Source organism: Pteronotus mesoamericanus, unplaced genomic scaffold (genome assembly GCF_021234165.1).
Source record: "Pteronotus mesoamericanus isolate MK-2021 breed Mesoamerican mustached bat unplaced genomic scaffold, CSHL_Meso_final contig_68, whole genome shotgun sequence".
Classification (NCBI taxonomy): Eukaryota; Metazoa; Chordata; class Mammalia; order Chiroptera; family Mormoopidae; genus Pteronotus; species Pteronotus mesoamericanus.
The window spans coordinates 4,295,813-4,308,390 of NW_026555234.1; the positions used below are offsets into that span (position 1 = coordinate 4,295,813).

General features: G+C 57.8%; 1 protein-coding gene across 2 annotated transcripts in view; it reads right to left on the reverse strand.

The window, feature by feature from the left end:
* SLC2A9 (solute carrier family 2 member 9) overlaps positions 1-11,195 on the reverse strand; it is a 76,049-nt gene extending 64,854 nt beyond the window's left edge. For both annotated transcript variants that reach the window (XM_054581937.1, XM_054581938.1), the window contains exons 1-2: positions 11,058-11,195; positions 8,466-8,564 (exon numbers count right to left, since the gene is read on the reverse strand). In XM_054581937.1, coding sequence (XP_054437912.1) covers positions 8,466-8,564; positions 11,058-11,168 — 210 coding nt within the window. In that variant the 5' untranslated portion in view covers positions 11,169-11,195. The remainder of the gene's footprint in view (positions 1-8,465; positions 8,565-11,057) is intronic.
* Between the last annotated feature and the right edge of the window lie 1,383 nt (positions 11,196-12,578).

Below are 12,578 nucleotides of genomic sequence, written 5' to 3' on the forward strand. Positions count from 1 at the left end.
AGGGCTTCGCTGAGTTCCGTTTGAGCTTTATTTCATTGAGTGCTTCTAACTGCGTTTGTGGATGGGGGCTAGTTTTCACCTCGTTTTGCAAATGGGGAAACTGAGGCTCTGAGAGACAAAGTGACTTGCTTAGTAAGTGGCAAACCTGGGACTCAAACTCAGATCTGACTCCAAACCAAGAGTGGATGTGAGGCCTGGGCTTCTCCAGCTGCGGCGCCCAGCAGACTCTCCCGGGGAACGCGATAAAGAGGCGCGTGCCTAACGGAAGTCAGAGAACGTCAGTGCCCGCCGGCGGCAGGCCGGGATGCCAGGCTCGGGAAACACTCGCCGCAGAAGAAAAGCAAAGCGCTCGTCTGCCCTTCATTAAAATTAGAGACTGAGATGACATATTGGCCACACAGATATTACACAGGACTCGTATCCACGATCTCGAAAGAACTCACACACATCAGTAAGAAGACAAATGACCCAATTTAGAACACACAAAAGACTCGGGCAGGCTCCAGAGAAAATCCAAGTGACGAGTAAGCTAATGACATGATGCTCAACATCATTCATGCATCATCCATCATTCATGAAAGGCAAGTTAGAACCACACGGAGATACCCCTTCACAGCCACTTGACCCCTGTCACTATCAACTCGATGCCGTGGGTTTGGGCTGGGGACTGGGTGACTCGGGTGTGGAACAAAGACGAAGGTCACAGCACTGCACTCCCCAAGAGGGCTCTCTCCCCGAGATGCTCAGTCACCCGCTGCTATCCAGCATGGGCCCACACAGCTCTCCACACGCCAGTGCACTTGCTGTGGAAAAACCGCCAGTTCAGGCTGCATAGGCCTGGGCGTGAATCTCAGTGTCATGATTTGCTAGTAACGTAAACCTGCGGGACCTTGGCTTCCTCATCTGCAACACGAGAATGATGACCCTGATGTCTCAGGGCTGTTGTGAGGCCCCGACAAGAGCCCCGTTCTGGGGGAGAGCTCCCGCGAGCCCCGGCAGCCGGAGACTGGGCATGTCTGGTGAGACACGCAGGGACCCATCGGCAGCGCGTGCTCTGCGGCGCTTGCGGTGGGAGTTCAGGTCGTATAACCATCTTGGAAAATCAGTTTGGCATCATCTAGTAAAATTGGAGATGTCCCTGTTCTATGGTACAACCTATAAAATCCATTTCTAGAAAATTCCTGTAACAACCTCTTCTCCCTCCATCCTAGGATACATCTATGCAAATGTCCTCGGTAGCATTGCACATAACCACGGGGACTACCACAGCAGCCGACTGTCTCTCGCTCCCCAAGGTGCTCTCTGTCAGCGGCTGGACGTTAACACTGACCTTTGATTTTCATGTACCCCAGGAACATCTGTTACCCCTTTGGCTACCCGGCGTCAGAACCCCCCTTCCCATGTGGGAGACGTTCCCACCTTAAGAGCCCTGTGGGAAACAGAGCCCGCTCATCACTGCGGAGGTTGAAAATGCCAGACACCTGTCCTCCCAGCATCCCTTGCAGCTAGGGAGTGGATATGTGACTAGGGCTCAGCCATCAGAGGTCTGGACTTTGCACGAGGCTCCTGAGGCTAAGGAACGGGGCCAAGACTTGTCAGCCAGCAGAGGGGTCTCCCTGGCAGAAGTGGCTTGGGGGATGGCAGTGGCCCCGTGGACGCTGAGATGCTATGCCAGGTGCGGCAGACGGCACGGGTGGCCACAGGGCACCCCCAGGCCCAGCTCTGACCTGCTTCAGGGTGTCATCCCAGGCCGCGGAGCTCCCGGGTGAGGCTGGCCAGCCCCCCACCAACCCCGCGAGCCGCTCATTACCTTTTCAACACCTTTTTGGGGGCTTCAATCGGACAAAACGATGACTGTCACTCCCGACTGTTGAAACTCTGCCAGAACATCGAAACGATATCATTTGATCCTCACGACAACCCTAGAGGGAGAAACCCTCCTTTTCGGAGGAGGGAACCGAGAGTCACAGCACTCACGCAGTCACGCGGCTGAGGTGGTGGGGGAGGGTTTGTGTGACATCGGCCTGGCCCCAGGGCCGAAAAGCCCCCGCCCGCCGGTGGACTCCTCACTTCCCAGTCAAGGTGCGGGAGAGAAGCACCAAGCCCAGTGTGCACGTGTCGATTTGACGGGAGCATCAGCAAAGCCCTCGCTGCGGGCAGACGCTCTGCAGCCCCGGCAAGTGCAAGAGCAACGGCCCTCAAGGGGCCCCCGTACAGCAGGAGGAAGTGGGATGACTTCCTAGGGGAGAGGCCCCAGGAAGGCAGGGGTACAGGAGGCCCCGCGGGCAACAGCGAGCATTTGCAGGGTCGAGACCCTTCGGAGAAGCTGGAGCGCGTACCAGGGCTTCCCAGGCACCCCTCCCGCTGCCCGATAAACAGGAGACCCCCATGCCTAGGTGGCTGTTCTTGGAGGCGGCCTTGGCCCCCGCAGCCATCCTGCACGGACTCAAGCAAGTGCAGCTGCCTCGCCGACCCCCAGCCCCGGGCCTCTTCTTACTGCACGGGGGCAGCCGTGCTCCTGGAGTCCATGTGTAGAAACTGAGAGGACGCCGTTTGGCAGGAAGTTCTCTCTTTTCCTTTCCAGCCACTCAGGGGCCGGGAGGGAAAGGGGGCGGATTTCTATGGCTCAGTGCTTGGTGGGGCTGAGGGGTCGCTGCGGAGAGTGGGGGAGGATGGGAGACAGGCGGCCCGGCCTGTGCGTGGGTGGGAGCACCCTTCCCCAGGGCCCCCTGAAAGCTGGCTTCCAAGTGATGACTTTGGCGATTAAATGTCTGTCTTCGCCAGGTGTCAATACAGCCAAGGCCTCAGCCTGGAGGCTTACAAGGTCACAGGAGCCGGGAGATGAAGGTTGTTCGGCTGTTTGCAAACAGCCGCTGAGTTTGAGATTTGCAGACCTAGCACCTGCGGACACTGACTTATAGTGCGTGGCTCATAACGGGTGGTTGAATAAGTGTTTTAAATTGAATTTCTGCTGTGGGTCAGTCACCGTATAATCATGAAAACAGGTAACCTGTACATTTTATTTCTACACTAAGTCCTCACTTAGCATCACCAACAGCGTCTGTGGCTTAAAGCAAAACGACGTATAACAAAATCAGCTCTACCATAGTCTTATTGGTAAAAACAAGAGTTAAGTTCCTACCGCATCTCATCAATGTTGTAACGAAAGGACGGTGAATGAAGCGACGTTCGTCGAAGGTCTGCTGTCCTAGCTGACCTCTAGGCATCCCCGGGGCCACCTCATTCACGGATTCCACGCCTGAACTTTCCGATACTTGACCTCCACAGGCCCACGCTCCGGTCTCTCTAGCGGCCCCTCCCCACCAGGCTCCCATCCCGTCTTCTAGACAAAAGTTCTGCAGTCCCTGCCTTCAAGGAGCCAGGGATCTAGTGGAGACAACAGCAGAGTAAACTTGCGATGATAACACGGGGTGGAAGGCGCTGAGAAAGGCTGAGGAACCCCAGCTGTGGAAACCCAGCCCAGGCGAGCGAGAAGGGCAGGTGGGATGGGCTCGGGCAGACGATAGTAGTCAGAGTTCCCAAAGGCTCAGCGCTGGAAGCCACGTGCTGACACGGAAGGACCATAAATGATGCGCCGACGTTGGAGGGTGACCCAGCAGAGGAGAAAGCCTGGAGAATGAGGCAGGGGCTGGTCAGAACCGGCCTGGACTGCCAGCCCCAGGAGCCCAGGCCTAACCCTGGGTGAGGGACGGGGAGCGGCTGGAGGATCCGGCGTGGAATCAAGGGGTCCGAAGTGTGGGCCAGACCGCTGTAGGTGCTGTGTGGAGGCCACAGAAGAAAGTTCAGACTGGAGGCCTCCAGACCAATCCAGAGGCTCCTCCGATCGGTAAGACATGATGAGGTGGCTGGAGTTTTGGAATGAATTCATCAAGAAATATTTCTATTTTGATGGGTACTGACCAGAGCTCCAATTGCCAAGAAATGAGTAAGAGGCTGCATGGTTAAGGGACAGGTGGCTAAGCCAAGAGGCGAGGCTCTTGGGTTCAAGGCTTGCCTGAGCCCCTCAGTCTGTCTGTGACCTCTGGCACGTTGCTGTGCCTCGGAGGGCCAGGCTCTCAGTGGGCCAGGGCCCTGGGAATCCACTATGTTCAACTCCCATCTCTGCCACTTCTCCGCTAGGTGACCTTGAGTACGTCACTCAGCCTCTCTGTGCCTCCGGCTCCCTACCCTTGAAGTCCTTTTCCTCCTTAAAGACTGTGCATGAGAACTCACGTGTGGATGAAGAGAAAGCTCAGCGCTGGGTCCGCAGGAAGCGCACAGTGAGAATTGGAAGGGGGGCGGCTGGTGGGGGTGCTGATGCCACTACGCCTATGTCTGTGAGTAAGGGCCCTAGACGTGTTTATTTCGCAGGCCTCTGAATCCGTGAATAACTTACCACCCCCTCTTGAGCCAGTGACTCAGGGACCAGGCTCCTGGCAGTGTCCTGCACCTCAACCCGCAGGGAGGTAGACCCGCGCAGAACACTCCCCCAGGACGACAGCGAACTGCCAGACTACGGGAGGTAAATTACCTTGTAGCCTGTTTTACGATATTCCTGTTTTACTGATCCGCACAGAGCCCGTCTGGCTCCGTCTATACTTCTTCTCAGGAGTGCTATAAAAACGCACACACAGAGCACGCTCATGATGGGACCGGAGCACGCACCCCGTTTGTGGTACAGCACAGGGCCTGAGGGAGCGGTGAGGACAGGCCACACCGCCGACCGCCCTGGCACAGCGAGCAGGACAGCGTGGCTGTGGGCACATGAAAGCGTCCATGGCCAGGCTAGGCTCTGAAGGAAGGGCCACACAAGGACAAAATTCCATAAGCCTTGCAGCGCCACCTAATGCCACCCGAGGAGCAGAGCAAGCAGTTAACATCCGTCCGGAGGCTGCTCTCCTCTGAAAGGCCACCTTGCAAGGTTGGCCCTGGGCTGGCTTTGGGGACCTTGGGTTTCGGGAGGGTTCCCGCTATTCCCAGGACTGACCAGAGTGGCTCTCGGGGCCTGAGCGGAGCACGGCATGGCGTCTGCTGACCACCTGCGCTCCCACTGCCAGTAGGGAAGTGGGTATCTGCCAAGCCCCTGATAAAAACCCTGACCTCGGGGTCTCTGATGAGCTTCCCGGGTGGGCCCCCGCCCCAGGTCTCGTCACAGCTCAGAGCTGGGGGCATTCAGTGTGTCCCGTGCGACCCCCTGCGAGAGGGTTCTGGAAGCTGGAGCCCCGTTTCCTGCGGCTTCACCCCAGGCGCCTTTTCCCTGGGCCGACCCTGCTTCGCACCCTCTCCCTGTCATAGGTCACGGCTGCGCGTGTGCCTGGTGCCAGGTCCTGGGACCCTCCCGCTGAGTCACATGGAGCCTGGGGGTGATCTCGGGGACCCCAACACACCTCCCAGGTCCTCAGGGACACGTCCCCCTCCCGTTTTGACCTGACATTCAGTTTGCATGTGTGAGGTGCTTCGCGGTCTCCCCACGGGGCGGTCCCCGGAGGGCCTCTGCTGGCTGACGGGTGGGAAGGGACGTCTAGACTTCCACACAGCGAGAGCGCTCGGCTCCCACTGCCGGCCTCGGAATGAAAACTGGGCATGGTGAGAGAGGGCGCGGCAGTTGCTAGCAACGGTCACCTGGGTGGGTAAGACTCTCAGAGCTTCCTGGGTTCTCGTCCCCCACCACCTATGTCCTGAGGGAGGCTGGCCCGGCTGTTGGGGTTGAGGATACAGCACACAAAGAAAGCTGCATTTTCCGTCCGGTCCCAGGCAGGAGCACACGGAAGTGCGTCCTCCCAAATAGCCTTCTTATTTAAAACAATAAATAATAATTAATTCCGAGCCTCTCTGTTGCTGGAACATTCTTCTAGGAGGCTGCATCGCTGGGTTCCCTGGAGGGTGGTGCAGTCACCTGCCATTCGCTCCCACCCCTGGCTGCGTGGCCTCTGGTTGGCTGGAAGGAAAAGGGCGGCTGTGCTCGTTCCCGCCCCGGTGGCTGAGGGCCGCTCAGTATCAGCCTGGAGGCAGCAGAGACTTGCCAGGGCCGTCCCATCCGACCCACGCTCAGGGCGCTGGGTTCGAGCACCAGGCCTGGGATAACGTCTGTGTGGAACAGAAATAGCCACCCGAGCTTGTGGGTAGGGCTGCTGGGAGAATTAAATGAGGGTGTGTGATCCTTGGCCTATTGTAGGTGCTCAGTAAATCCCAATGTCTCTCTCCCGCGGGTCAGAACTAGCACGTTTCTGGTTTTATTTGTCCAGGTGTGTTCACACCAGCACGCTCCCTCCAAATGGGCCGGGCTGGCCGATCCTCCGTCCCCTGCGCCGCCCGCCCCTCTAGGAAGACCTTCCCCCCAGCTCTGACGGGGCCATGGTCCTTGCCCCATTAGGCCCAGCAACAGCATTTTTCCCAGAAGGACTTTGTGAAATGAGAAAATTCTGAAATCAAAGATACAGGCTTTCCGGTCCCGCTGAGCTGGGGCCCCTGGGGGCTGAAGCAGGCAGGGCAGCACCCACAGCCCGGATGCCACCCCAGGCCCGGGGAGGACCCCGCCCCCACCCCCACCTCCGGTCAGCCAGCAGCTCTGCCAGTTCCAACTCAAACCAAACCAAACCAAACCAAACAATGACTCACAGCTCCCAGTTTAAACAATGCAGCCGCATACTGGAGGAAAACTGACAGCGCCGTAAGAGGCCACACCAGGAAGGCTGGGCAGCTGCCTGTTGCAGCGGCACACAGCTCTGAGGAATCCTGGGGCAGATTTTCAACAACATGGAAACAGGCTGATAATATAAACGTAAAACCAGAAAGGATATAAAACAGCATATATGAACAATCTTTGGGGAAAACGTATATGTAGACAAAGCTTAAAAGTTAAAAAAAAAAAAAAGATCTGTTTTGTAAGATATTACGATGTTGGACGCGTGCAGTTATACATTTGTTAAAACCCATAGAATGTACAACATCACGCGGAAACCTTAAAGTGAACTATGAACTTTGAGTAGCGAGACAGGCTCATCGATTGTAGCAAACGCACGGCCCTGGGGAGGGATGCGGACGGGGGAAGGCCGGGGGGCGTGTGCCGCAGGGGCCGAAGGGTACTCGGGAGGTCCGTGCTTTCTGCTCAGTTTTGCTGTGAACCTAAACCTGCTCTAGAAAATAGTTTCTTAATTAAAAATCTTTTGAAACAAGGACAGAATCGCCCCTTGCTCATGTTCCCACAGTGGTTGCTTAAACCGTTATTTGTCCACCCACGTCCTCCTATTCCAGGTTCAGGTTTCACGAGTTGGCTCCTCGGGCCGTGAGCGCAAAGGTTCTCCACCCCACCCCCCCGCCGCCGCTGGAGTTTTTGCCAAACTGTCACGAAGAAGCAAGAGCGCAAACCCCCCCTCCTCTTTCAGAGACAAATATGGACGCAGCGGCTCTCCATCTCGGGACGATGTCCCAATGACAAAATCAAAGCCATTGGCAGCTGTGAGCGTCAGGAGAAACTGCTTCCACCTTCGGGGTTTTCAAACTGTTTTTAGCATCAGAATCAATTTTACAAATGAACTTGCACAGAGTGAATGGTGTAAAAAAAAAAAAAATGCCGTCCACAGCCTGGCAGCATTTTTGTGCCCTCCAGGCTCCTGCCCTGTGCCCTCCCAGATGCGCCCCCCGCCCCAGCTGCATCCCACCCACCCTTCTGCAGCGCTCACTCCTGCCGTGTTTCCTATCGGGGCTTTTCTGCCTTGGCTCCGCCCTCAAGACACGCTAGGCCTGTCCTCCTCCAGGCAATCGGCCCCCAGCCCCCGTCCACCGCACCCCAAGTGGGGAGGCAGGCCCAGTAGACGCCGGCACCCCCAGGGATGAGGAGGGCCTAACCCTAATAGCCGAGGCAGGTGAGAGCCAAGCCTTCTCCTGCACGCCAGCAGGGCGGTGTCGGGTGGGGGTGGGGTGCTGGAGGAGTTGCCTCGAGTGACCCAATTTCAGAGAAAACAAAAGCCAGTGATGGATCTTAACCAACGGATTCTCAAGTGACCTCTAGTTCTGGTGAAAAGACGGGAACACAAACAGAACAGACCAGGAAAATGTTTCTGCCTCTGGCCCTTCCGTGGGTCCTCAGACTCTGTGCTCCTTGCTTTGGAAGGAGGCTCTTGGAATCGCCCCTGGTACCTCCAGAGGCCCCTCCTTTTTCCCACACTGTTCCAGGACCCCCACACTGCAGCCTCAAAGAACTGATATGTCCCCCGCAATCCCTTCCCCTGCCCTTGGATCATCACCAATGCCTGTTTCTGTATTTTCCACCTCCCCTTCGAAAGCGGGGATGGGTGGCCTCTCTGTCCCCTCCCCGGCCATCAGAGCCCCCCCGCCACCCCCTACCTGCCCCAGGGTCCAGCAAGGGTCTGGCACAGGACCCGCCTCACCAAGGTCTGCAGAGACCGGTACCACCCCGCACCAGGCACGCCCTGCCCCACGCACCCCGGGCCGCAGGCACTCACCCGAGTTGGGGCGTTCACCACGGAGAGGTTGTACCCGTAGAGGAAGGAGGAGCCGAAGGCGCCCGCGAGCGAGGCGACGACGAGCAAGCAGGACCAGCCCTGGAAGGGAGAGGGTGGCCCGTCAGACCTGGCACTGGGCTGCACACTGTGGCTGTGGCTGAAGGTGGCCGGTTTTCGACCCACATAGGAGCGGAACGCAAAGCCAGGCTGCGTGGCCGGCAGTAGCCGCTGGCTCATATTAAGAGCTGAAGGCCAGGCGTTGTTCTCAGCACTTTCTGGGTATCATGTCATGGAATCCACAGGTCAGTACTGTTTTATCCTGATTTTATAAGTGAGGAAGCAGGGGCACAGAGCGGTCAGGTGGCCTGGCTCCAGCCCCCACTGCACCACACAGCCCCTCCCCTCCTGCCTCTTCACCGGGGCAGGTGTCCAGGGCCCTGAGGCTCCTGACAGCCACACAGACGTGCACACAAGTTCCAGGCTGAGGGGCCCGTCTTCCAGGCCAGCGTGAACGCCTGGGAACAAGGACCTGCAGACAGAGAGTTGCAGGTCTTGGCGTCCACGGAATCCTGCCCTGCGGCTCCATCCAAGCACAGCCACAGCCCGGCAGAGCCACAGAGCAGAGGCGTCGGGGCCCTTGGGCAGAGGCTGGCCAGCTGGCAGAGCTGGAAGGAGGAAGGGCTGCCCTCCGAGGGTGGCGGCGGGGGGCAGGCCGCTCACCAGAGGGAGGGAGTCCAGGTGCTCTGGGAAGGCACCTTCTCCGCCATCATTCAGTGTACGTGTGTGCTGAGTACCAGCCCCGACAAAGCTCTGTGGATGCAGCAGGACACGAGAGAGACGAGGCCCGAAGTTCATGGAACAGTGTCAGTCAAACGCTCTTTGGGAGGGGCAGCAGGGCCCCCATCGTCAACCCAGTAGCCTCTTCCTCGAGCATCAGCTCTGCTCTGCCCCCGGCGGCTCCGCCCCTCAGCTGCGGGATCCGCGCCGGTTTCCTGGCCTTCCTGGGGCTCGGCCTGCCCAGCTGTGCGGCGGGGTCTGACCAGCGGCGCTGGCCGCACAGCCAGTGGACGGGTCAACACGTCATGGGCAAGGATGTGGAGGATGTTGTGTGCGTGTGGGGATTGTTTGGAAAGGAGGTCAACTTTTGTTTTCCTCTCCCCACACCCTTCAATGTGCTTACACAGAATAGCTGCTGCCTGCGTGGCATGCTGAAGTCCCTCTTGACCTGGCCTGGTACCTGCCCAAGGTCCTTCCTTCTAGAGACTACCTATGACCCACTGCCCTGTCTCCTCCCTGAAAGCTCCACCCCTTGCTTTACATTTACCTCTTTGATTCCTCTCCGCCTGACCCCCAGCTCTGCCACTTAGAACTGTGTGATCTTGGATCAGTCACAGAGCTGCGCGGTGACTCCTGGGCCTCTCCTGTAAGACGGGTCTGAGCATAACCCACCTCCTACGATATTAGGCTGAAGAAAGTAGTTACAGCAGGTAAGGTCCTCGCCTGTCCTGTGCCAAGCGCCCATGAGCGTCAGCAGCAGAAGCTGGGCAGTGGGTGGGGGTCTTTTTACGGGCCGAGTTCTTGCTTCTTGCTCGCTTCCAGGCACTGAGCTGGGGCAGGTGAGGCGCTGACGATGGGAGGGAGAACGAGGCAGAGCGTTTGTAGGCCATGGGGGCGAGTACGGTCTGCCTCTGTTCCCACAGGTTCCACTTCGTGGATTCAACCAACCAGATTAAAAATATTCCCCCCAAAAGTTACATCTTTGCTGACATATAGTCCATACTCACTTGTATGATGGTTACGTCTCTGCTGAACACATACGGACTTTTTCCCTTGTCATTAGTCACTAAACAATACAGTATAACAACTCTTTCACCATATTAGGTATTACAAGTAAACTAGAGATGATTAAAAGTGTACGAGAGGATCTGTGGAGGGTATATGCAAATACTGCAGCATTTTATACAAAGGACTTGAGCACCCATGGATTTGGGTGTCCTGGGCCCAGTCCCCTGTGCATACTGGGGACAGCTGTGTGTTTCTGCATACGAGGAGCTTGAACTGAACGGGGTTCATGAACAGCACAGAATTAGACTTTGGACAGAACACTGTTGCCCGTCACCTGTTGTCTTTAAACTCATCATCTGGGTCCCGGCTCAGATGTCACTCCCCCTGACCCCCGGCTGCACTGGGCCCCTTCTCTCCCAGGGCCTCCCTGGCCCCCGGCACGGTCTCCATGGTTTCTCTGTGCCCATCAGCGGGCAGGCGCCGTCTCCCGGAGCCCCCTGCCCCCGCGAGGCCCGCCTGAGCCTGCCACCCTCCCTGCCAGCCCCCGGAGCAAAGGGTGCCCGCTGTGGGGCCGGGGAAGGAAAGAGAAACACCAGCCAGCGTGGTCTCCTCACATGAGTGAGCCTGGCCACGCCACCAGCAGGGGCTCTCTGTCCCGGGAAGCTGCCACTGGAGAGTCGGCCAAAGTCACAGGGACCAGGATGCTCGCCCGGTGGCCTCTGGGGCAGGGCAGCCACAATCACCCACCGCCACACACAGGGACTCCGAGCCCCACCCCGTGGTGGGCAGAGGCCCTGTCTCTGTTACCTGGTTTCTCCTCCCTTCTGGCTTCCTGCTCCTGGGCCAGGCCCCCTCGGGGGGCCCCTGGTCGCCGGGGCCCTGCGTGAGGGGAGCTAAGCTGAGCTCCTGGGAGTCCATGCTCCGTTCTCAGCGGTGCCGAGGGGCTCTCCCGGGACATCTCTACGGCTAAGGAGGCAGAGTCCACGGGAGGGGGTGGGGCGCCACACCGGAAGTGTGGCAATGTTCTCCTGTCTGATCAGGAAATGGACTGCGTTTCTTTCCCACCCCTGTTCCCAAGTCCCACAGCAACTGGAGGGGGCACCAAGTGAGAGCTGTCTTCTCGGGAATCACCCCTGGGTGTGATCCTTCCTTTGGAAATTTTTTATTTTCCTTCTTAACAAGGCCTGGGGACAGGGAGGGCTGAGACTAGCATACACCCAGGGCGCGTCTCCCGAGGGGCTGGGACGGAGGAAAAGGTCGCTGACGTTGCCACAGAAGCCTGATGGAGTCCAGCCCTGACTCCGCCCCATTTTTTCTCCTTTGATGCTTTTAATTAGCATCTATGACATACACTGCCAATCACCACTTTTTTTACTGTGTCCTTAGGCAAATGGCTTTGCTTCTCTGCGCTACCATGTGTGCAAGTGCAAAGGACGGACGGACCCTGCCCTGATTGTGCTGTACAGTTAGTCTTTCTTTGGGCAATTAATTAATTAATTGATTGATTGTTTTTAGAGAGGGGGAAGGGAGGGAGGTAGAGAGGGAGAGAAACATTGATGTCAGAAACATCGACCAGTTGCCTCTTGCGCGCAGGGACTGAACCTGCAACCCAGGAGTGTGCCCTGACAGGGAATCGAACCAGCAGCCTTTTACTTTGTGGGACGATGCCCAACCCACTGAGCCACACCGGTCAGGGCCCTGCACAGTTACTCTGAGGTTCAAAGAGAAACCATGAAGCCCGTGCTGGAGACAGACACGGGCTGCCCGGCAGTTCTGGAACCAAAGGAACCTGCCCCTGGGTCATTGTGCGGCCCCACTCATTCAGCGCTGGCTGAGAAAATGCCTCCCACGTGCCCGCCCCCACTGGCTCTGGGGGGGCGTGAAGGCAGCCAGACCCCCCATGCCCTCATGGGAGGACAGGGTGAGAATTAATTCGCCTTGTACCCCGCTTGCCTAGTGTCAGAGCGGGACCCTTCATCTGGGAGCACCTGGACAGGTCACCTTGGCCGATGGCTCCCAGAGGCAGAGAGCAGGTGCAGAGGCAGGCAGCTGCATGTGGGGAACGCTGGGCCCCGAGGAGACCAGCGTGACTTCAAGTCCACAAAGAAGGGACCAGAAGCCAGCAAACTGGGTTTCACGGAGTGCACGCATGGAAATAAGACATGGAGCACTGCAGACGTGCCGAGAACGTGTCGTGTCACACGTGAGTGAGGACGTCCAGCCCCACGACACACAACTGTAGGGAAAGAGCTGCTGCTACGGAGGGGGAACCAGGACTTCCAGGACCAGGACAAGCCAGCCCTGCATTGTCAGGTGAGTGACTCCCTG